Below are 26671 nucleotides of genomic sequence, written 5' to 3'. Positions count from 1 at the left end.
ACAGCGAGATCCTTCTTGTGGCACTGGCACCTCTGCGTCACTCAGCGTCAGTCTGTGGCACGCAGCGTCACACAGCGTCCCTCTCTGTCTCTCAGCGTCCGTCTCTGTCACTCAGCGTCCGTCTCTGTCACTCAGCGTCCCTCTCTGTCAGTTCAGCGGAAAGATTCAGCTGTGGCACGCGAGCATAGTTCGGCAATTGTCAAGAAGCTGCGGAGCTGAGGGGGCGGAGCAACATTTCCTGAGACATTTCCTGAGAACACCCGTTGTTGTTACGACAGATCAGCTTCCATAAATCATTTTTATGATTTTAGTTGAGTCACAGGAGCCCCCTGTTCTCTGTATGCATCCTTAGAGTAAGTACGTTGTACTTTTTTGTTTCTCATTCATTTTATTTCAGTATGATTTTGCTGCTTATGCAACAAAATGGAACATAATACACTTTCCAAATTACTACTTTTATAGTCACTTACAACAATCGGCTAAAATAATGAAAATAAATCATCCGTTTTAGAATCATTTAAAAGTATATATTAAAATTAAGACATAAAATGTCCAATCCAAAAATACATGTTTGAAAATATCTTCACTCTTCCTCTGCTTATATGTATATGTATGTCAGTAAGACATATGTTAACTGTTAACAGTTTACAGCATACTTAAATAAATATAAATAAATACAAAACACACGCACACTTTGTACACACACTGCAGCAATTATTTTGCAGGAATATGAGCATATTTTCCCCCTCTGGCAAAATACAACACGTCTCATGCCTTATTTTATTTTACCAGTTGGTGGCGGTAATGCGCCAATTCGTTTGCCAACCGCCAGTACACCAAAAGGGAGGAGAAGAAGAAGCAATACGTGTTTTATTGATCCATTTCCTTCGTACAAGTCAGTCAATCAACTTCCTTTCTCCTAAAAGTATGCTGATTACTTCGACCTACTATACGTATCCACAGGTTATCCACGTAGATCGTTCCCTTTAACAGGTTTTATAACACGATCCCAAACACGTATTGCTTTTCATCTACGAGCGGCGTGATTCAGTTCCGAGAAAGAAAAGAAAATTACGTTCAATATAGGATCACAAAATATTAAAAACGTGGCAGGAAATTGCTGATATTATGAATGTATAACACGTTAATCTCATCACTGCACTCTATTATTAAACAGCCTCCAGTAGACCTTGCTTCAGTTACCATAGTAACACAATCAGTGATACATTTTCAAAATAGTAACACTTCTGACAGTCTGCATCCACCTACAGCTCCAGAGATCAATCTTAGCGGTCACAAGACAGTTAACATGACAGCAACGAAGAAAGGAGAACACATTCATCTTGTTTTTGCTCTTGTCTTGTGAGATTCGGAATTGTTTGAATATTCTAGAGTCAAACTTTCTATATCTCAATGCCAATACAACTGAATAAATTGAATTTGGACCACAGTATTTGACCAACATTATATCTTCTCATCTTGGCCTTTAACTTCTTCTGTTTCACCAGTCAATTCAGGATTTAAGTGTGACAATTAAATCAATGACTCAGGTAAATTAGGCTTAGTGTTTGAAAAGAATGAACCAAACATCTCTCTATATTTTTCAATTGTCATTATTTATTGCTTCATGAAGTACACATGCTCACTTTTCTATTACATACAAATAACAAGTAAATACATGATGTATACAACTTGGTTGCAAATTAACCATCAACATCAAATATCTGTCACCCTGAGTCACGCTCGGTCACCCTGCGTCCCGCTCGGTCACCCTGCGTCCCGCTCGGTCACCCTGCGTCCCGCTCGGTCACCCTGCGTCCCGCTCGGTCACCCTGCGTCCCGCTCGGTCACCCTGCGTCCCGCTCGGTCACCCAGCGTCCCGCTCCGTCACCTTGCTTCAAGCTCCGTCACACTGCTTCACGCTCTGTTACTCTGCGTAACCCTCTGTCTTCCTGTGCAGATTGAAATACTTTTTTTACACTACCCTGATGACTCCGTCCTGGCAGCAGGACTGGGTCCTCCGCTCCTCACTCATAGTATTATTACAACGGGGTACGTAGCGCTGTCGCTCATGAGCACAACAACACAGGCACGGGAAAGCTTCTTCTTCTCCTCCCTTTTGGTGTACTGGCGGTTGGCAAACGAATTGGCGCATTACCGCCACCAACTGGTAAAATAAAATAAGGCATGAGACGTGTTGTATTTTGCCAGAGGGGGAAAATATGCTCATATTCCTGCAAAAGAATTGCTGCAGTGTGTGTACAAAGTGTGCGTGTGTTTTGTATTTATTTATATTTATTTAAGTATGCTGTAAACTGTTAACAGTTAACATATGTCTTACTGACATACATATACATATAAGCAGAGGAAGAGTGAAGATATTTTCAAACATGTATTTTTGGATTGGACATTTTATGTCTTAATTTTAATATATACTTTTAAATGATTCTAAAACGGATGATTTATTTTCATTATTTTAGCCGATTGTTGTAAGTGACTATAAAAGTAGTAATTTGGAAAGTGTATTATGTTCCATTTTGTTGCATAAGCAGCAAAATCATACTGAAATAAAATGAATGAGAAACAAAAAAGTACAACGTACTTACTCTAAGGATGCATACAGAGAACAGGGGGCTCCTGTGACTCAACTAAAATCATAAAACTGATTTATGGAAGCTGATCTGTCGTAACAACAACGGGTGTTCTCAGGAAATGTTGCTCCGCCCCCTCAGCTCCGCAGCTTCTTGACAATTGCCGAACTATGCTCGCGTGCCACAGCTGAATCTTTCCGCTGAACTGACAGAGAGGGACGCTGAGTGACAGAGAGGGACGCTGAGTGACAGAGAGGGACGCTGAGAGACAGAGAGGGACGCTGTGTGACGCTGCGTGCCACAGACTGACGCGTGCCACAAGAAGGATCTCGGCCCTGCTGTCGCTGGAGCTGTTCAAGTGCGCAGGAGCCGCGCAGGGAAATCGACGGGAAAAAGGGATCTAAGCGGCCAAAAGAGTGTCTGGTGGATCTCTACCGCTGAACCATGAGAATCCAGTCGACATTTCTCTAAGAGAAGGGAATAGGTGCCCGAAAAGAGCCTGTTAATCAGCGTCGATGCGCGCAGCCAAAAATGACGACAGTGGGACAGTGATTTTCTTCCTCCAGCTCGTCATTTTTTTACACTCAGATGCTTGGATGCAACTCATCTCATATGTATACAGATTACAAAGGAAGGGCTGGAAACCGAATCATCTCCAACACAGACGCAAGTGCGCACAGAGACGTTTCATCCTGGAAACCGCTTCCAACGACTAATTACGCGGAGATATTGGAGTTTTTTCGGCCGTGGAAGGATTTAGAACTTTCGTATGAAAACTTACTCTGTGAGTACAGTTCTGAACAGGTCGATATAGCCCCAACCTTCAGGGGCGATGAGTAATCCACGACGCAGCAACTGAGAAACTGTAAAAACCTGGACTGTGACTGGTGCGTTTGGATACCTTATCCCGTGGGTCGCTTATTTCTTTCATATGGCTTCCATCTTCGGGGTTTGTAATCTCCTCTTCCATTATTGACATTTCATGGCTGTAGAGTGTAGCAACAGTAGCGTGTGACGAAAGAAGACGGTGCAAGACTAACTGGGGCGAAGACATTACACTTTTTTTGCCTTATTTCCAAAGAGGAGACATTGCGCACGGGCATTAACGACTGCAGCAACTACAACCCAGGCTTTTTTTTTTATTTCACTGAATCCTTTGTTATTTCTTTCGCTGCTGTCATCGTAGTATGTCTGCACTTCGAAAGAAATTTGGGGACGATTATCAGGTAGTGACCACCTCATCTAGCGGGTCTGGATTCCACCAGCCTCCCCCAGAGAAAAAGAGGAAGAGGCAGCGGTTCGTGGACAAGAACGGGCGATGTAACGTCCAGCATGGGAACCTGGGTGGTGAAACCAGCAGATACCTCTCAGACTTATTCACAACACTAGTAGATTTGAAATGGCGCTGGAATCTATTTATTTTCATCCTCACCTACACAGTCGCTTGGCTCTTCATGGCCTCTATGTGGTGGTGCATCGCATACATCAGAGGAGACCTCAACAGAGCCCACAATGACAAGTACACTCCATGTGTGGCCAATGTCTACAACTTTCCCTCAGCCTTTCTCTTCTTCATAGAGACCGAGGCCACTATAGGATATGGTTACAGATACATCACAGACAAATGCCCCGAGGGGATCATTCTCTTTCTTTTCCAGTCGATCCTCGGATCAATTGTCGATGCCTTCTTGATCGGCTGCATGTTCATCAAGATGTCTCAGCCCAAGAAAAGGGCCGAGACGTTAATGTTCAGTGAACACGCGGTGATTTCTATGCGAGATGGAAAACTAACTCTCATGTTCAGGATCGGCAACCTGCGTAACAGCCATATGGTCTCTGCACAGATCCGCTGCAAATTGCTGAAAGTAAGTGATGCTACTTTCAGTCGGGATGCATTGACTGTTTTAGTTATATTCCCTTTGTGTATCATTGCTCAGTCCAAGTGCCTTTTCTTAGGTAACTGATGCTGAAAGGCCTACACACTGACATTCAAGCCCACACTTAACATTAAGCCATGACTACAATGTTGAAAAATAAATAAAAATAGACCATAAGTCACCAAGACATATTTTCCAAAACTGATGGGGGAAATCTGTCAAGTTTGTCAAGAGGCCTTTCTGTCCCTACATCAGAACTCGAAAAGAACACGTTCATATGCCAACTGTTTTAAAATGGTCATGATTACAACTTTTATAAATGTGCTGCTGTCCCTTATTAGGAGATCATCATCTATGGATTGCCCTGCTGTCCACCTCCTGGCTTCACAAAAGTCCTTAGTAAACGTATACAAACTTTGAAATCCTGGACAATATTTATGTAATATAGGAATAGATATAGGGAATTAAATGCAGGCTCCCAAAAAGTTTGAGGTAAGTATAAACTCAATGCCCACTGTAACCTTATCCATCTAAATTATGAAAACAGTTCTATAAATTCTAATTCCATGTGCTGACACAGCAGGTGACAATCAATTTAAAGCAGTGGATTTGATTCAGTTGTGTCAAATATGACACATTTTAAGTCCCAGTGGTACATCAAACCACATTCTAAGTTGGATATTCTTGACAATGTCAATTAGGAAAATTATAGCCTTTTTTTTCTGATGCTCTGTTCGCATATACATGTGAAAAGCTCCAGCAAAGGCTCTGATGTGCTGTAGATAAGTCTGTCTTACCCCTTCCTTCCCCCACTCAACATCTCTGTCTCTGTCTCATCCTGTACGCTTCCTTAGTCTCGGCAGACGCCCGAGGGCGAGTTCCTTCCGCTGGATCAGTTGGAGCTGGACGTGGGTTTCAGTACCGGGGCAGACCAGCTCTTCCTCGTCTCACCGCTCACGATCTGCCATGTGATTGACACCAAAAGCCCCTTCTATGACCTCTCCCAGAGGTCCATGCAAACAGAGCAGTTTGAAATTGTGGTGATTCTGGAAGGAATAGTAGAGACTACAGGTGAGTAAAAGCAAACATGCATTATGTAGGCCTGCTGTTAAACATTCAGAGCTTGTTTTGCTGCATGTTGTGGCTGCAGGCTAAATGTACAGTAGCTGAAGATGTTGCGTTATCTTTACAATGTTTTTAAGTGCTGCAATATCAATTTCTCCAACAAATCTCATGGATCATTTTGACCTCTATCATAGGTGTTAATACATCCAAATGGACACACGATTGACTGTTTTATTGCATTTTATTGATTTTTGCTTATGTGGCACACAGTAATAGCAGTGGTGAATATTATACATCGTAGATGATCCATTTAATGTTGCAGGCATTGAGTGAACCAGTTTTTAATCCATGCATTCAAACACCTTCAGGGTTTTGGGGGAAGTTGAGCTGTGGAACTATTTCAAACTCCAGCAATGTCAGGCTATATACATTTTCTTTTTCTCTCATCTGAAACAAATTCTATTCCTCCGCCTTTGTGGCCGTGCAGCACTTACCTTGCGGCTGCTTTTCTCTGAGGGGATAATAATTAGTTTCTAAGGTCCCTTTGGAATTCGGGAATTCCATTTCCACAAGATGAGTAATGCCCCGAGTAAAATTCTCCACTGTGGTCATTTTGAATTCAACCGTTGATTTGACACGGCTGATATAGTGTGGGGAGAGCTCCTTTATGATTACGGAGGGAACAGAGGAGCAGATGTAATATGTGGGTTCAGAGAACACAGCATGTGGAGATGTGACAGGGAGGCTGACGCAGCAGATAGCAATTAGCAAAGATCTTCAGTTCCGAATAGATAGTTTCAATCATTGAATGCAGTTTCATGTAAGTAATCCTGCAGTTCAGATGCAACTTAAGTAAAGATTCTTCAGTCTATGACTGAAGCATTTATGTCAATTTGATGAGATTTGACATATTCTCAAGCATGGTGCATATAGATGTTAGTGTATTACAATGTGGAGCATGAGCACAGTTTGGGTTCAGTGTATTATGTCCAACTTAAATTGGTCTGCTCGCTGTTTAAACAGCTGATGTTTCTTTCTTTGTTTCTTCTTTCTCTCAGTGGATTATCGATTAAACATGTAGTAATTGTAAAATTGCTGTTGTGTGCAGGTTGCTTTGGTTTCTAGGGTATGTAATTATTCATTGTGGCGATGTGACTGAATTATCACTGATATAATTAGCGGGTATTTTTAGTATGACACTGACTGTCACAGAAGCACGTGTCCTCGTATCAATTATTACAGTCACAATCTCAGTTTCGATTGAACTGGGTGGTTTGGGAATGTTATGCTCACGTTTTTACGTCACAGAAATGTCTGCACGGAGGAGCAGTTTGTGGTTATGTGAAGTCGGTGGAAAAGGCTGATGTAAAAACAATCTATGGTTAAAAATTGATGTACAGTGAAAGTCTAAATCCTCAGACGCTTTCATTCCTGGCCAATGTAACTCTGTTTCCATGGCAACCTCTCCTTGAGTATTCAGGATCGCAGCACTGCACCTAAACTTAGTTTTTTTTATTTTGTATTCCTATGCTATAGGAATCATAGCACAATTTCAGCAATAAAACAGGCAAACATGCAATGCTGAACATTAAATTAAATTGCTTTGTTGACAACACGGCGTGGTATTACGGAGGATCTCTCCTGAAATATGAAAAGCACACGGAGGCGTTACTGTGCCAAGAAGTGCTTGCCAGAACAGGTGTTACAGCAGAGACAGAATAAGATGAAATATTTATGAGGCTTGGTGTTTACTAGTGAAGAACCTGCCCAACTCCCCAGATCTAGGTTGTTGTTGTTGTTTTTGTTATGTGTGGAAAACTGTTGTCTGGAACACAAGTTAAAGTACTTTCCACTACAGATTAAAGCTACGCAATCATTGTCTCTGTGTCCTTCCTACGAGGTAATAACAAACAACAGTGTACCCTTTTCGACACAGTCACCCTTTGTTCTGCATTTATTGTATCTAATATTTTGGATTGACTGAAGTTTTCTCTATGCACAAGAAAAGAGAAGAATGTGTGCATCTTGGATCAGCGCACGTATAGAATGGTTCCATTTTGCTGTGGCCTCTACATTATATAAAAAGACATGAGATATTTCTCATTCCCTTTGAAGAGGAGCCCGATGTGTTTTTGTTCACCACCTAAGCAAGACACACCATCCAAATGAGACATGTATGTCTGGTAGCAGCAGATTTTCTTCTGGACTCCTGACAGTTGTGGCTTTGTGGTATCGCGTCTGGTTTTCTTACGGAAGATGTTGTGCTGCTGTGGATGACTTGGCTTTACATCACGTTGCAATTAATGTACTGTACTGCTCTGTACTGTACATGCCATCTGAACGCTTGCCCTACAAAAGACGATAGCTGTAAGAAAGAAAACAAACAAGAAGTCTGTTGTAACACGTTTTGATTGAGTTAACAGCAATAACAGAGATAGTGTCTGACACAATAACAATCAATAAAAGCAACACAAACCACATCACTCCCCAACAAGTATAGAGTTACAGTGTCATTGGCTACAGAGCAAATCTGCATGTAAGGCTCTGTGTGTGAGCGCGTCATCCCCTTGTTGCTTTGTTAATCTCAGCACAACAACACCAAGCTGAGGTACTCCTGCATCATTTGTGCATTGCAGGCATTGAGTTTTGTTTGTATAACAAAAGCCAGAGTGAAGAACAAGTAATGACTGCAGCCCGGTAAAGAATTATGATCAATACAATTAATAAAATGAATTCATATTTTGTGACAAAATAAATACCGACTAGATTTTATGGTTGGACAACACGTTTCTACGTTCTCACAGAGGCCACAGTGCAGTAACTTCTGCTCACTTGTAGTATGGTGGAGTGGTACATAAATGCAGCACTCATACCATAGAAAAACACGTTAAAATAATAAATGTTGAGCAAAAGTCAGGGTAATGAGTAATACAGGTAATTCAAAACACTGTGTAACTCTGTAACAAGTGGTCACAGGCTTTTTCTTTTCACAGACCGCTTTTTCTTGTCATAAAAAGGAAAGAAAAGAGAAGCAAAAGCACAGGTGTCACATGTCAGTGTCAGTATCCAATCCGATTCCAATCCAATTCCGTTCTACTCTGTATGCCTTGCTGGAAGACCTGCCCCCACTCTGCCTCTGATTGCCTCCTCTCTGCTAAACGCTAACGCTAACTTTGTCCCGTAGTTCGAAGGTTCACTTTGTCTGAAGTGTTTTATTTTATTCTTTTTTTTTAATTATTGTATGCTTTTTTTAAATTCCCCTCTGATAATTTTTGAGGTGAGAAATAAACTGTGTCGATTTTGAATACTTGCAAATCGACTAAAATTGATGGCGAATTGTAAAATTGTCCTGATGTTATCGGAGTTAAGAAAGCTCAACAAATTGGTTTGAGGCGAAGCTAACACCTGCAGGGGTTAATAGCCAGCGGGCTAGTCAGGCCCACAGACCCTGCTGTGTGGTTCTATTGCGAAGGAGCAGAGCACAGAGGGGCTTATCAGAGACTACCATAATCAAAATAAATATTAATATTATCATTAATATCAATTTTCTTAAAACCGACAACATTCAAAGTCTATAAAGTTTATTTCTCGCCTCAACAATGATCAGAAGTGAAATTATTCATTAAATAATAAATGGAAATTGTAAATAATAAAGAAATAGCCGAACGAACTATTGGAACAAAACGTGATCTCCCGTGGCCTGTGTAGTTCTTTGAAGTGTTGGTTAGCATCATAGTTAACATTGATGTTTAGTAGCCTGTAGCCAATCAAAGGCAGAGTAGGGGAGGCTCTTCCCACACCGGATACTGGGTACGCTCTCCCGTGCATGTGCAGAATGGATTGGGCAGCTGGGAAAAATCGGGCACTGAAATGACTCATGACATTAACCATGACTTAGTTCTAGCGTCTCAGGAAGCTGTGACAGTAGTTCCCATCTGACTCTGCGTTACAACTACCGGTAGCATACTTTTTCCTTTTATTTGTAGTACGTACTGCAACTGCCCTGATGCAGGCATTATGCATTCAGATGGGATATACTACTTCCTCATAACGTTGCACTTGAACTTTGACCCTCTTTGCACTGAGGATTGTGGGTTGGAATACCCAGAAAAGTATGCGGGCTTGAATAATGCAAAAAGCGATTTTTGTCACACTGAATTTTACGTATTTTGTGTTCGGAGATACTAAATATGTTTCTGGCATACTAAATAGTATGGCAGTATGGGTATTGGAACTCACAGCAAATTCATTTTTCAGAAAATGTCAAGGAAATCTATAAAGAAAAATTAATTTGTGTTTCCATCACTGTCGTGCAAATATTAGGAGTCAGTGCATTAAGATAATCAGCTAGTGGCGTTAATTCTCCAGCCTGTTGCTAACAGACCATTGCAGAAGAAGAGGGCGACGTAATAAATAAAACGCCAGTCAAACCTCAAACGGTGGTTAACAATGTAGAAAACATGATGGAAATATGGTATTTATGTTTGTTCCACATACTCATATGTCCCCTCAGTTAATCCGAAGCTTCAGTGAACATTTAAGTTACATGCTTCATGTACTGTACGTCGTCATTTATTCACACTAAGTCTGTTTCCATTATACTTTGTAGCTATTCTTTTTTTATCGACACTCCAACTTGTCCCCGTCAGCCAAGAGTAAAAATATTTTTGTAATATTTTGAATTTTTTGTTGATGGAGGGTTCCACTTTTTGTTTTTAAAAATGTGCATAAAAACAGGTGGAATGAAGTGCAGTTAATGTCACAGTGAGACAGCATGCACAATACCAGGAGCAGCTAAAAGGAATCCAGTTATCATTTATTTAATTGTTTCTACCAAAGGGCCTCTTCTAAATATATCAAGTGTATCATGAACACATTTTGATATCGTAACATATCGATAGATTTGCAGGGTCTTTTTCAATGCACCACTACAGAGCTTGACCTGACTTTGACCCACCAGCTGATTCTGAGCTACTACCAACTTAAAATACATCAGAAGTTGAGATAAGTGTCCCATTAACACCAGCAATGCTGTTCAACACTACAAAGGCTTAAAAACCAAGCCAGAGGCAATCTGTTCATTACTGGAGCTGATTATTGGGAACCCAAAATAAACTGTAGCTGCCAGCAACAGACGTTTAGGTTCCTCCATCCATGAAACGAATCAGTGTAATGATTTTCAGTGTCGGATTTGTACATGATGCAGTTACACCACAACACTCCTATCTGAATGCTGCAGATCCCGTATGCTGCAGATCTAATCGAATGTGTATTATGTGATTTAAGACCAGGCAGTTTTCAGCTTAAAGAAAGAATAACCAACAAGCATAAACAAGCTGATGATTCATTTTGCGAGGAACTTGCTCACTCATTCAACAGAACGAGGTTTGTCGGCACATCAGTCTATCCCGGAGATTTTGTATATTGTTTGGGGTCTCACATAGTCGCAGCTCTTCACCAGCTCTGCAAAGTGTTTTTAAATTTACTCATCAGCTACGAAAAGCAATAATTCACGAGGATAAACTCTATCATCAACACAAACCTCTTTTCTTTTCAGAGAGATGTGACTGTCACGCAAACGTATGCAGTGTGATCATTACACTTGCCGTGAAATGCATAAAATATGGTGCGAATAAGTCATATTTAGACATGTTTTTTTCAAGTTTTTATAGGAAGTGAGCTCCATAATAAAGTCTGCTGTCTTCGTCGTTTATTTCAATGTTTGAATTAGTTTGCTTAGAGAATTTTCAGATGGACTTTATTTCACTCTTTTGGTGAAAACAGCACATTTGTACCGCAGGCAAACACTCGCTGCTCACCGAACGTACTAATAATCCCCCTGTTTCTAAATGATGTTCCGCCTGAATGTGCGATGTACACGAAACACAGCGTCCCACTTCATCTCTTGATTTGGTCATGAGGCAAATGATGGAAAAAAGATCAAAAAGTCTCTTCTGTTCGATAACGTCTCGTGTTGATTTTGATTATTTTGTGAGGTTTCTGTCAGCCCACTCTACCGCTACAAGGCAGTGTTATGGAATAAAAAATAGAATATCCTATCTGCTCACTTCAAAATGAGTGTGGGTGGCAGGGGCTTAGTTGCATATAGACTGGATCAACTGGTAATGTATATTCATGTGTGCATGAATGCTGTATGTGACTGGAGAAAGCATGTCATGAATCGCCTACCTGTATGCTTAGTATTTGAAATTGTGCCACTCTATCTTTCAAATGAAGTCTGTGTTTAGACCTGTGTAATATTAAAGTCTTAGGGAAAAAAGCTGAAAATATCTAAGATCTAGAATAATGTACGATCAAATGTATTAATTCTTTATTTAAAAAAGGCGTTGAAGAGACTCTTGTCACTCAGTTTAGGTAAATAAATAAGTAATTATCTGACCTAATAATAAAGTGGTTATATGATAATCATATAAGTAACTGTTGTGCAACAAATACACATAAAGTGTATGTTTAGAAATGAAATTAAGAATAATAGTTGCTCTGCCGTCCAGTCAGCATATTTAATTTGAAACGCCTATTGCCACTGATTAGCAGAGCAGTCTATGTCATGGCCCGACCTGTGTTTTATCATCAGTAGCAGTAATTGAAATGAAAATGGAGAACTATCTATTGTGCCAGAGGCCTAATAGTTTCAATCATATCAGTAAGAGGTCCTAGCCCCGGAGGTCTGGGGTCACCTGACGTCAGGAGCTCCAGAGCTTCAGTGAACAGCGGCGCAAGTGAACCCCGGATACGAGCCAAGACTGTGCCGTCCTCTGGAGAAACTGACCGTAATTCATTCTGAGTCATTACACCGTGAGTGTGTCCTCCCTTCCCGGTGCGGCTGTCCCTGTTGCGGGCCATGCAGGTCAAAGAGTTAAAGAGGGTTCAGTGGGGAAGCTAAGGCTGCAGAGCAGGTGAGAGCAGGAGGTTCCAATTAAATCGAATGTGCTCAGGGTGAGAACTCAGGAGAGACGTGTCTGTCCCTGCTGAGCTCCGCCTGTGTAGCGCTAAGCCCCACGTTGGAAACCTTACAGCTCACTTGTTAAAATGTGTTTCATAAGTTTGGTTCATTTGACTTAATCAACAACACATTTTTCAGCTATCTTCCTTGAATATCTCAGCATGACAAATACGGACAATGTCAGCAGTGTCGCAAAGAGGTGTGAATATACACAAGTGTGGACCTGAATACAATGACATACTAATACACTTCCCTGGTAATCTACCGAAAGCACATTATGTGTAAATTGCAAGACTTTTAATTGCAGTGGAGTATTTTTACATTGTGGTACTTTTACGAGAGTAAATAATCTCCCACCACTGGGTTTTTACACACAGAAAAGCATGAATTTGAAATTACATTTGAAATACTATCGTACATTATATTATTATGGAATGTATATACAATTATGAAGATCTATAGAATCAAATAAAATATAGATAATAGTCATAAAATGAAATTATGTTCCATTTGTATGAGTCTATTATATTGTTGCTGTGTTGGATTGTAGTAGACTGTATACTACATATACTGTTGGAGTTATATTTACAATTTAATTCAGTTCATTGCAACAGCAAGAAAAAATACACCCTCAAAATCACCACAGAGACGAGTCAACACGTCACAAAGGCTACAAATGAACTGAACTTTAGCTTCACAAAAGATCTGTTGCGAAACTGTTGGATATGATTACGTCATAAAAGTGGTCATGATATTTTGTCCACCCACTGTATTACTGGCATCTGCTGAACAACTCATCATTACACAAGGGCAGCCCTGTTTGCCGGAGCTCGCATGCTGCTTTGAGTAAGGCTGAAATTAGCTTTACTAATTTTAGATAAACAAACAGGGGTATTCTAGGAACGCATCTGTGAGATTTACCTCTTATGTCTGCTGTACGTACAATAATTGCACTGGGGATGAACTCCAGATAATGAGCATTGCAGCCAACCGGCGATGACATCCTGGATTCATTATCCCTTTTAGATGAACTGTGCTGGCTTCCCAAGGGGGAGCAAGGTAATTGTGTCTTGAGGGATTTGTCAAGTCCGTGTTGGATGGCAATAAATCACCGGCAGAGGAGGTGTGGTGGCAGACCTGGGATGAGCTGTTGTGACCAAATTGCCAGAAATGCATTCGCCAATAACGCCTCAGTCTTCATGTCACGCTGAGAAAAGTTAGAAATAATTGACTAGGTCCTGGTTGTCTTTATCTTAGAAGATACAATTGTGGCTCCACTTGCCTAAGAGGTCATAAGGAAGATTGTGATGCACTTGCAGTGTTGGTCACCGGCAAGCATTGATTGGTTGGGCTGCGACCGTCTTTTAAGTGTGGGTGAATCAGTCCTGCGGCCTAAACACAGAGCCACATGAACAGGTTATTCTTAAGACCTGTCTTTTAGCAAGTCCCTCCAGGGGCTCCTCTCTTTCTGTTTTTGTCACTCAGACATGCTTGAATTTACTCGAATAATCTGCTCTCACACTCAAGTGATAGACTTGACAAAACAAGAGGGATGCTTTCTTACCAGCGGGTTACTCCTCTTTAACACCACCTACGTCTGAGATCTATTAAGGCTTAAAAATGCCCTCTTTTGTGGCCCCGCTTTCAGCTGTAACTCCTCTTCATGACTTAAGTAGATTTAATCCTCAAAATCAATATGAGATTAGAGCTCTCACTCACTCAGTCTGTTTTATGGAGAGAAAATGGTTTTCTGATCATTTCTGCACTCAATACAATATGAGGAGAAAGTCAGTCATAGCTCCATTTGGTTTGGATGCCATGGGATTTTTTCCTGTATGACCAATAGTGTCAAGTGATTTTATGCTCAACTGGTTCCCTTTACAGCAGTATTGAGATTGCCTTCACTTGGTAATATGTGCTCTCTTGGCTGAGTTAATGGCCTACTGCCATATGTTCCTCTAGCCCGCCTGACATCCCACCTCGTATGGAGATGGTTGGCAACCCCTGCTCCGATTCCCTTCCCTTTCCAACAGCCTCCACACTCAAGCATCCAGCATCCAGCATCCAGGCTCTCCCCTCCCCCACAGCAGTGCACTTCCCCTGCCTTTTCCCTCCATCAGCTTCCTCCTTGCTCTCATTGCTCAGCCAGTGCTGTATGTGGACTAAACGCCAGAGCTGCACCTTCACAAATGGATCACATTGGAATACAGTATTTAACAGAGGGAGGGGACTTATTTCCACCTTTGAAAAAGTCAAACTGTGAAAAACAGGTCGCTGAAGGCTTGTGGATTTCTCTACACTTGATGATGGTCACCATAGAAACAGATGATCAGACAGGACTTGTGGCCACAATAACAATTCTCTGTATAAAAATTTGATTGTTTTTTTTACCCTATTATACGTAGGTATTGTATTATCCTTTGTAACATTACATTGAACAGAGTAACGAGTCAGTTGTAAAAAGCCAAACTACTGAGAACCACGTCATTCAGACCTGTGAGTTGAACGTTCCTCTCTCCAGTAAGCTTAAACGCACCACCCAGCATCCTTGTATTCTCCTTTCCTTCAGCTTTACAGTACCGCATTCAGCGCAGCAGCTTAATACGTTGTTACACAGATCCTGAAACAAGACAAAGGGGAATTCTGCTTCCTGTTTTTGCAATGTGAATAATTGTCTGGAATTAATTGCTGCTCCTCACAATCCAGCGATGCAGCAAAGGCATTTTGCGGACACCCTTTGGCTGCAGCGAGTCCCCGACAGTGAGAGCAGGATGAACCTTGAATGGTGGTGTGTGGCGGTGCTCTGCATGTGCAGCATCCAGATTCACATGCTTGTTTTTGCTCGCATTTTTTCTCATACACAACACTTGAGCTGATTCCACAGATAGACAGTCAGCGGACTTTGCTGACAGCACTGCAATGATGTGTGTGTGTGTGTGTGTGTGAACATTTGGGTGATTGGTGAAAGAATAAGAGGCAGACAGACAGACGGAGGTTATTCGGGATTATGTCACAAAATAAGAGGTTGCAAAGGTGATTCTCTTTTTAGGAGTTCATCTCGAAGTCATTTGACTAAACCTTAATTTTCACCGTCAATTTCGAGTATCACTTGTTTGGTGCCTTCAGTAGTTGAATTGTATAACAGCACCAATTTAAGAAAAATAAAGGAAAAGAACATCTAGCTTGCGACCCTGCCTAGATGGTGTGACAGAGCAGAAATAAATAGATCTCTGCTCTCAGGTGTGGCCTCTGACTTCTCTCTGTTCTCACTGTGTCAAGTACAGATCTGCAGCTGGGAATTTGATTGAGCCAGGCACCAAACGGATACGATCCTTCTACAACCTGGATGAGCTTCTTTTAGACGAGAGTCAGTGAATACCACTTAGGCTCGGGGTTTTTTTTTATAGCTACTATCAAGAAACACTGGCAGGCTGCCTCAGAGTTTACAGTGCTTTTCCAACCCCCAAAGAACCCATTTTATCTCCGCTGTCACTCTGCTGACTGCACGGCTGCCTCACTTTGTTGGACCTGAGACGCAAACAGCTCTGTGTTATCAAAGGAAAGTGCATTTATTTAGAGTCTCAAGCTGAGATGGCTTTTTGGGCATCTTCAAATCTCAAAGTTTATTCTTGACACTTTTTTTTCAGTCCATAACGGAATCAGATAGGAGTCTGTGAAATATTGTATAACAGCGTACAGTGCAGATAGAGCACCTGTAATCTCCAGACAGACATCCCATCTCAGTGCTGTGTGTATTCCCAAAGTCCACTTCATTCGCTTAAAAAAACAACATTTGAGTTTGAGCTATGCCTGGAGATTTAATTTAAAAACATGATTGTTGCTGAGATGGCAGAAAAAGCTCACACATTGATGCAGAACATTTTTCTTCTGTGATTTTTTATATTTTATATTATTTTGTTATTTCCTCTCTGAAGCTTCAATGAGATGCATTTTTTTTTTTTTACATCTGTCTTGAATTCGGGGATTCAGCAGAGGATTATTCGAATGCCGCTCATGCTGTCACATGGTTATTGCACAGTATGAAAGCAGTAAACTGCCTGGTGAACTTCAGCGATGAGGGACTTCTGATGGGATTTCACACTTGTGTTGGATTAAGATTTACATTGGCCAGTCAGTCAGATCATCCTGTCCTTTATACTGAAGATTGAGTTTTATGAACAAAAATGGACAGAGAATTCATGGAGCAGCTCTTGATATGTCACATTATGAACTCGTTTTGCAATTTACATTTTCAGTATTTATTGTCTAATTGTGTTGCCGTTACATATCCTTTCTACTTTAACAATTGGTGTTTGATAATCGTTGATCTACGAGCTGTTTTGTATGATTTTCTTTTTTTCCTTTTGTGCTTTATAAAAAAATTGTAATTCTTACTTCCCTTTTAGGTTTTATTATTTTGCAGTAGATGTGAAAAAAAACAATAAATGATCTGGTGAGATGAGAAACACTAATCCATCTGAAAGTTGGAAAAGCCCCAAATTGGAGAGACAGGATTTTTACTTAGCAGCAACAATACGAGTTTAATCTCAACAGTAAAATGTAAAAATAAGAACTGCAGTATGTGACAGGTTGACCATTACAGATGTTTAAGCGATCCATTTATAAATAGTTTGAGCTTTGCTTGCAAGCTGTAATCACGACATTGACATATCTCCTCCTTACAAAGTTGTTAGATGAAGTATTTGAGCAAACAGGTGGCTAATTGTATCTACAGCAGGCTTAGAGAAACATTAGCATTCTATAGTTGTGATTCTGGCCACCTGGGAAAAAGGAAGTCCACTATTTACTTTCCTTTAACTCGGTTAAGGTCTAAAGGTCTCCAGCAACTCTTGAGGAGACAGAGAAATATATATGGCTCTTCAGCTGCTAAATGCTCCACGATGTTCCCTAGTCGCTAACCGTGTCTGTCAGCTGTTTGGTGCAGGTATATAGTGTACAGTACAGTGAGTTCCTCAGAGCTGTTTCACTCCTGCTGCTGCTGGAAATGACTGATGAGAGTGAATCAAAACAGTAAAGATACTGAAAAACTGTAATGTTAATGAGTAGAAAAATGAATGAATCTGCATGTGTGTTTGATTGGTTATCTTAACAATTATTTACAATTATTTCCAGATTTTCTTTTTTGTAAAATATCATCAGAATGTATTTTTTTATATCCCACAACAAACATCCAAGTTAACACCTTCAAATTCTTTTTTCTCTAACAAGCAATCCCCAAAAATATAACTTACTATAATATAAGAAACTAAAAGCAGTATATCCGGCTGAAACTGGCAATTGTTTTGCATTTTGGTTACAAAATCATAGATCATCTGATTGTCAAAATTATTGCTGATTCATTTTATCATTGTGATTTTTAAGCTTTCAGATCAACTAAGTCAACACAGCCATTGGATTAAACTCAGATAATTGTTTTAAAAGGCAAGACAAAATAAAGCATCTTGTTTTTCACATTTCATTATTACTTGATGTAAGTGATGATGTCATTTCAGGCCAGTATATTAATAATATAATTTGCTATTATACTGAATGTAGCCAAGTGTGGAGTGTCCTGATGGTCGAGTGGTTAAAGACATTGTTACCAGCGTTTCTTGTACGATTTGGGAAAGGCAAACACGTTATAAAAGATCTAAAAATAAATATATTATATTATATAGGTGTCCATACAGAGTATAAAAAGTGTGTATAAAAAATGACTGAAGCTGTGTTTGCTTGTTACATTTTTGACATACTGTATGTTAACTGATGTTACCAACACCTCTAACTGTGAAAACACTGCACACCACACATCTAAGGTGCTTCTACCTCACTGATGTCCTTCAGCTCCATGTTGCCAGCAGCAAACAGCAGCAGAGAACGGATCGGACTGTTGTCCCTCTCCTGCCATGTGTGTTCATGACACAATGCTTACATGATATCCAATGTGGTGCCATGACACAGATGTAAAACTACATGATAGATGATAAGGGAGAAAATCGTTTTGTGCTTCACTGATGAGAAGTCAGTGTGTGATTTACCTCTTGTGTCGTAAAAGGTCACCTTTCAGAGACAGTCAAAACATTTTGATCTGACTCTGGAGCCATAAGGATGATTCCACCCTTCCCTGAATGGGAAATCCATTTTGAGTTGAGTTTGGATGTCGTGATCTGAGAGAGAGAGAGACTTTTGTTTTGTGTTGCCGCTGTTACTTTTGACCAAACTCTGCAGTGAAGAGGTTCATGGCTGTCGCATGCACACGTTCCCACAGTTTTGTTTCCATAGAAACACTGAGTCCTGGGCAGGCGTGTGTTTTTGAGTTACATAAGCCTTTGCCAGTAATACGAAATACACACCGATATGGGTATTCTCATTTGACTGGATTCCTATTTTAGGAATTACATTCAGTAACTGGAGAGAATATATTCATCTGGTTTTAATGTTTTGTGATATTTTTAGCTGGTAAATTGTACTCAGTTTGATCTCAAGGTCTCTGCCGATCACGTTACTCCACATAATGAGGACATTTCCATCGAGTTTCAAACTGTGTCATGGCCTGAGTGAAAGTGGAGGCACGCAGTTCACTGTTGTTGCTGTGTCTGTTATACTGCGTGCCATGTGGGTGTGAGCAGAGCAGCTTATCTTTATCAACACAATTGTACATATGTGATGCAACCATGCCTACGATTATGCAACGGCTCAGGCATCAGCTCTTGAATAATGTATGGGAAGTACATGCATATTAAATGACCATGATTAGGTCTAGTGCCATTGTTAGTTTTTGAAGAAGGGTACCGTTGATTAGACCATCCACATCAGTGAGATTTCGTCCTTTTTTTTGTGGGGTTGAGTGGCTCTGGAGAAGGGGGATTGAGCCCCAGGCCAGCAGGGCTCATGTCTTTCCAGAGACTGAGGTCTTACAGTAACTCCTACACAATCTGCAAGAACAATAGAGCATTATTAATAGATGTAAGATGAATCTGTAGCAAACTTTTGCCTCAGGCACAATTTCATTTCACTTATTCCAACCTTTTTCCTGATCATGCACCATTTTTCCTTATCATGCACCACCAAAAGTATAGCTATTGATGTTCTATAGCCCTATGTTTACTGTATGGATGTCCAGTTAACATCGCAGCATCGGCTGTGCTATTCAATAAAGCAGGTACGGCTGACTGCTGGTGGTGGTTAAAGTAGCTGTTTTAAAACCAAAACAGAGAGCAATTTACATCAGAATCACTAAATGTAACCTGTTGATGATCAAAGGTGACTATGTTTTGGCAGTAGGCAGTTTAGAAGGCTCACAATGCAATAAGATTTCCACAACACTTAACTCTCAAAGCGCTTTGGCCCTAAAAGTTCTCATTAGCTTTGCCCGCTTTAGTCACTGCAACACACTTCCCGTATGCCTAAAGGCTCCGGGACTGCAAAGCAATAGTGCAGAAGTAATACTGTGAATACCCAGAACGCACTTGATGTTCAGCCTCTTGCACATCTGCGATTGTGTGCCGAGCTGTTATCAGTGAATTATTTGATGACCTTTGGAATAGGGTGGAATCACAGATGCCTCCAGTTTCGATGATGACATCCTGACAATCAGCAGCGGTGTCTGACTGTGAGCGAGCGCTTCATCCCAGCTTTGACCCAACTGTCGCTGCCAGAACAATATGACGCTGGTAATTAAAACATTTGATAATAAGCTACTGCTGTCATTGATTTCCTAATGGATTTCAACAAGTCTCAACACGAGTGCCCCCCAGCCATTCCTCTTTGCTAGAATAAGGGCTTTTGGGAGTGATATAACCAATTTAGTGTTTTGTTTAACCTAATTATAGATTTTCTTTGCTCACTTTCAGTAAGAAAGCTGTGTTTTCATTAGAACAGTAGAGGCCAAGATGAATGGGGCTTTGCTGTGAGCAATGCAGCATGATATAATGCACAGGCAGCTCGCAGCTAATAGTGGTGATTAGTAATCACTAATAAGCATCCAATAACTTTTTTTGTTGATCATTCATGATTTTGCTAATTGCATTAATTTGCTTCCAAAGACGTGGGATTTAATTCAGCGTCTCGTGTGAGGGAACATTTGCTTGAAGTGTATCAATCTCTTCTATCTTGTGCCGAATTTGCAAAGCATACTTAACGCCGGGTACACACACAAACCCAGAAAATGCTTAATAGGATATCTCGTTTTAATTTGTAGTCGGCAAATGAGAGAAAATTAACGCTTTTACTAAATTGTCAGACTCACTTTGGCTTTTCTCCAGCTGAACATGTAACAGATACTTCATTTTTATGTTTCGGATTTAATTGGGTTCCCTTTCTTGTGTCAGAAAGCTCAAAAGAAAATTTAGTGTGAGCTCGACCTCCTGAAGCCTTTGCTGGCGCTCTCTTGCAGTTTGATTATCTTAATCCTCTATCTTCTGTGGTTACCAGCCAAGCTAAAGGTGTGGACTGAACTGTTAAGTCGCATAAGAGGTGATGTGGAGAAGTGTTTTTCACTAGAAGCAGTTTTGAACTGAAGCATCACTCTGTCGGTGTGTCGGTCAGTTAAAAATTTGATATTAACATATTTTTTCTGTTTTGTTTACTCTGAGCTTCCACATTAGTGCATAAAAAGACAACCCTGAACACAAACACACACCTGGGCTTTGTGTATCAGCTGACACTATGCACCCATCCGACACTCGTGTTTAATTTACAAGCTGTTTGCCTAACTGTGCAGAAGAGACTGAGATCATTCTGTGAGATCATATGTAAGGCAACATCAGGCATGACTTTAACAATGCTTTCCTAACTTTGTAAAAGAAAACGCAACGGATAAATACATCGATACAATTTTACTGATATAGCGTTTTGTTGAATCTTATGGAACGATGCCAATCATATAATTAAATCAGGCCTCTGTTGTTGACTAGAGTCATGAAACATTTCGTCTTCAGCCTTTATTGGGTTGATCTGTGCCAAGAGTGACACATCATTTGCTGTCGTTTTTGAGGCCTCAAAATGAACTTATAAATCTGACAATTCATCCACTCAATGGTCTTTTTTTATGTGGTTTTTTTCTTGCTTTTAACAGGGATGACCTGCCAAGCGAGGACGTCTTACACAGAGGACGAGGTTCTGTGGGGACACCGCTTCTTCCCGGTTATCTCCTTGGAGGAAGGCTTCTTCAAGGTGGACTACTCTCAGTTCCACGCTACATTCGAGGTGCCCACCCCTCCATACAGCGTGAAGGAGCAGGAAGAGGCTCTGCTCCTCTCCTCGCCCCTCATGGCTCCTTCCCTGTGCAACAGCGGGGAGAAGAACAGCTCTCTGGACTGTCTGGAGACCCTGGAGGACAATGACAGCACCACCAAGCTGCCCACCAAGCTCCAGAAGATCACAGGGCGGGAAGGCCTGCCCAAGAAGCTACTGAGGATGAGTTCCACCACCTCGGAGATGACTTACAGCTTTGGAGACCTGCCCATGAAGCTACAGCGAATCAGCTCTGTTCCAGGCGTCTCTGATGATAAGCTGATGGGTAAGACCTCCAAGATCAACACGGAGAGCATGAGTAAGTCTGTGGCGGACTTACCTCCCAAACTGCAGCGACTGTCTGGGGGAGGAGGGGGCAGGATGGACGGACACCTGCCGCCCAAACTCAGAAAGATGAATTCAGATCGCTTTACATAGAGCAGGCGACATATTGTAACTTATGCCATCCACCTTTGTTTCCCTACCTTGTACTATCCCTAATTTATAAATGGACAATATTCTTATTTGAAAAGAAATGTAGAGAATGTGCACATAAACCTTATATGAAGTAGGGTGATGGAATTGAGCACATTTGTCCCTGGATGTAAGTGCACATGCTATGAAAGACCTCTGATATTTTTTTTTAGGATGATGTACAATTAGCACAATCTGGCATGTAAGAAACAGCGCATGTAGAGCAGAATCTCAATACTTTTTGGCATGACATTTATTGATATATTATTTTACAACAACAATTCCATCTGTGATTTTACAGACAGTGAAACATTCCACAAAGCCATATGATTTACAACGTGGAAAACCTACATTACATGGTTCTAATTTGTGGTGACGAAAGGCACATGCATTGGTTTTGAGTTGATTGCTTTTGTTGTTTAATGTAAAATTGTGGCAATGTTACGTTGATTGCATGCTCCTCTTATTGACTTAGCTATACAAAGGTAATAGACACAGATGTTTAGCCTTCATTATATTACCTTGTTTCCATTTTCACGTTTGTTCACAGCTGGATTTTTGGTATTTCATATATAGACTATTTTACCATGTGCGATTTTATGACTTTATGAGTTGATCAAATACAGAATATGTTGCTGGATGATGCATTTTGCATTTGAAAATGTATTATTGGCATCATATGACCTGTCTGAAGTGGGCACAATCCCACACAATTTCCACTTGCTTATTAAAGTAACACTTAAGTTGAAAGAGTCAATACATTTACTTGATGAGCACAAAGCAATCATTATATAACACCCTGTGATATTAGACAGCATTTATGGGCATTTCTCATAAATCAACTGCTTAGGACAGTAGTTCTGTGTGCAATTTCTTTGTTTCATCATGTAACAAAATCAACCTAAATATATAGTAGGGCTGTGTGGTCATTCATAAAAGACACTCAATTAGAATTTCAACTTAGGTGTTACTTGTTCGATGAAGAGGTGGGCCCTGTGAGGAAATCATAACCTTTGTATTAAGGGCCCATAATCTGCCTCCTTTGTGATGAAAGCAATAATATTATAATGACTATAATCTTGATATAGCCACAGGGTCAGCCCCATATTCATTCTGTTTACTGAATCCATGCCATATAATCTGGTTTTCTCTAAATGCATCATATACATTGTATGATCCCCAATCTCTTCAGGAATAAAGATCGAACCTAACTGTTTAGCATCGTGCTACTTCTAATGCATGCTTTACCCGTTCAAACAAATAAAATGTATTACTTATTACAGGGGGTGGTCATAATGATGGAAGACCAACAACATGCTTACCTCACTGTAAAGATCCGGCATTGGCAGCGCGAGTGAATCGACTTGATATATAAATCTGATACTGGCCAAAACCTACGCATATTCAAATCACTGTGCACAAAACAATTTTGACTTGAAGCTGAACCTAGAACACAGACTTTACATCAGATAGCTTGGCTCTGTCCAAGGGGGAAACTAATTCATCTACCATTCACTCTAAAGCCCACTTTTTGACATGTTACATCATGTTTGTTTAAGATGCAATGTTCAATTCATTTATTTCAATCTGTACAAAAACTAAAGTTTTCAAACAACACATAACCCCTTTTTTTTAATACAACATGTTAATCAGTGAGCTTTAGAGATGCTGAGAGGCAGATTTTGTAACCTTTGGACGGAGTCAAACTAGCTGTTTCCCCCTGTGTTTGGTGGTTATGCTAAGCTAAGCTAACCGGCTGCTGGCTGTAGCTTCAATTTTATTGTACAGATGTGAGAGTGGTATCAATCTCCTTTAGGGAATGATTTCTTTGTAAATGTCTCCGAGGACATGTGCATGTATTATATGCATTTAGTAGGATGAGACAAAAAGCCCCAGTAAGAATGATATACTTGGATGATAACTTTCTATGCCGACTGATACTGAACATGTGTTCTAGTAGATAACTTGACCAAAACCCGATCAAACATCTTTTTAGAATCAGTGGTAAAGTCTGCAGACCTTTTTTCAAAAACACAAAAGACGTAACATTAACGGTGGATTGCTCTTGCTATTTTTGTACGTTTATCTTAATGCCTTATTGACAACACATGGAGGACTGCAAATTGATGTGACCTATTTCTAAATCTGGAGGAAAACTGTGCCAGACAAAGGATTCCACATCGAAACAGAGCCAGTGTCGCTGCGAGAAGTCTTTTATTATTGTGCTCTAATTGTTTTGATCCTGTGTAATCACTGCCGCTGGTCATATTTCACAGCACCCTTTGTTGCTGTCAAATATGTCGTGTAAATAATAAGCACTGTGGTTCAGGAGATCCCTTAAAGCAGGGGTGTCAAACTCATTTTCACTCTGGGCCACATCAGCATCAAAATAATTTGATGCGCTAAATTTATCTCCGTGTTTGGTGTCAAAATGCCGACATGAATTGTATCCTTCATCACCGACACTGCCCCATAACACAGAAGACAGACCCGTTTTTCTCCTTGAAGCACAAACGTATTCGCTTTCCCATCTTTCATTCCATTTTCTTCCCTCTGCATACATTTTTCTCTTCGTGGACATTTTGGGATTATTTGTCGATCTTTTTCAATCGTTGGAAAACTGCTTTTCGGGCTGTTGCCTCTCCTGTCCACCTGTTGTGATAGTTTTAATGTCGGTACACAGACAACATGCTGTCTCATAATTTCGACCATGGGGATACTTTTATTTTCAAGTCTAACTTTTAATTATTTTTTGTTTTTTTGGCTATTTCCCTTCTCAACTTCTACTGAATCCAATTGATTCCCACAATCAAATCAATTTACTTTGGAAACAGTTTTCCACGGTAGACATTTGCAAATGAAACTCTACTTTGTTGTTATAAAGGACAATAAGAGAGAAACTTCATTGAACATTCAAAATGACATATGGCTTGTTGACTGGCTGTTTGAACACTTCTCTCACCACATCACTATGTGTCAGCGTCAAGATGGTGATGACGCATCACATATGAAGAATGGTGCAACATAAGACTGAACTGTTGGTGACTTTGCACTGCACGACAAACTGCAAAACAAGACAAATTGCTTCCCACAGCTACAGTGGTTTGCTTTATTTCCCTTGCAGCCTGGTTGACCATTTCAGATGCAACATGTCTGTCATCATGTCATTTTAAAAAAGGAAACATTGAATATGTTTCAGCCCATGTTTATTAAATACTAGAAACACGAACAAAATCGAACTTTCTCACCTCCGCCCAGCACTGTAAGTGTGTGTGTGTGTGTGTGTGTGTGTCGGATTGACATGTTATAGAAATTGTGGGTCGCAGCCTCCCTTATTCCTCTAGGTTCAGGCACTCTTCGACCAGCTGACAAGCCATTCTGTTTATATTGCCCCTTTAACCTCAGACTTGCATAATATATGTTATTAGCCATTAATGAATGAATGAATGAATTTTATTTATATAGCACTTTTCACAGACATAACATCACAAAGTGCTTAGAGCAGACATTTAAAAGCATAAAAAAACACAATGTGACCCTAGGGTCAATAAATTACATACACAGAGACAAATAAAAAATAATAAAAAATAAAATAAAAATGTAAAACATATTTTAAGAGCAGGTCTAGGACATGGGTTTAATTTTGACTCAAACGCCAGCCTAAAAAGGTGGGTTTTGAGCTGGTTCTTAAAAGTATTCACAGTATCTGCGAGGCGTAGAGTTGCAGGCAGAGCATTAAGAGCATATTTAGGATAGGCAACATTAAAAAGCTTTATGTTAGATTGATGTTATCTTATTTAGCTTCCCTCTTCAGCTGGCAACATTTCCTGCTAACTAAATCGAATTGCTGGCTAGAAAGGCTTCTTTTGTCTACCTCTGTTTGAAATGAAGGTCCCTTTGTTTGAAAAATGACTGAGAGTTTGAGAGGTAAATCTGCTTCCATTATCATTATCAACAGCAACAGTCATCCTTTATGTTTTTATCATACATATTGGAAATCCAAAAGATCTATAACATTCAGTCATCTGTCAGTACAAGCCCTGCTGTTTGGGTACAAATGTAACCTTGTTGGACTGACTGAATTTGTCACTGCCACATACTTTAAATTAGTCTTTAGTCCATCTGACTGGTGAGCAAATCAACTGTTCAAGGCCTCTGCAGTGATTTCCAATTCAATTTTATTGCAACAGCTCCAGACTCGTGAGCTCTGGGTGTGATTTACTGAAGTGAAGGTTGGGTTGGAAAGCTTATTTTCCAGCTCCAGGTGATCATGATGGTGCATGGTTAGACAATATCTGCACCATGAAACAAATACAAGGGTGGTATTGCTGTTTGTTGTTCGACATAAACTGAAGCCACATAACTAGTGGGGCAATATACAGCAATATATTTGGTGAATTAAGGATTTTCTTTAGTAATATGCAACCACTGTTTTCTCTAAGATCAACCAGCCGATACATTTCAAT

General features: G+C 40.3%; 1 protein-coding gene across 1 annotated transcript; it reads left to right on the top strand.

Moving 5' to 3' along the window:
• Window positions 1-3778: 3778 nt before the first annotated feature.
• Window positions 3779-22169, top strand: kcnj3a (potassium inwardly rectifying channel subfamily J member 3a; the record flags this gene model as incomplete). Its single annotated transcript, XM_079277293.1, has 3 exons — window positions 3779-4456; window positions 5323-5539; window positions 21574-22169. 3 exons carry the CDS (start codon window positions 3779-3781, stop codon window positions 22167-22169), a joined length of 1491 nt encoding a protein of 496 aa, XP_079133419.1.
• Window positions 22170-26671: the final 4502 nt, after the last annotated feature.

This window comes from Melanostigma gelatinosum (genome assembly GCF_949748355.1).
Source record: "Melanostigma gelatinosum genome assembly, chromosome: 10".
Classification (NCBI taxonomy): Eukaryota; Metazoa; Chordata; class Actinopteri; order Perciformes; family Zoarcidae; genus Melanostigma; species Melanostigma gelatinosum.
Note: the sequence above shows the minus strand (reverse complement) of the source record. Positions and strands in the feature narration are given on the sequence as shown.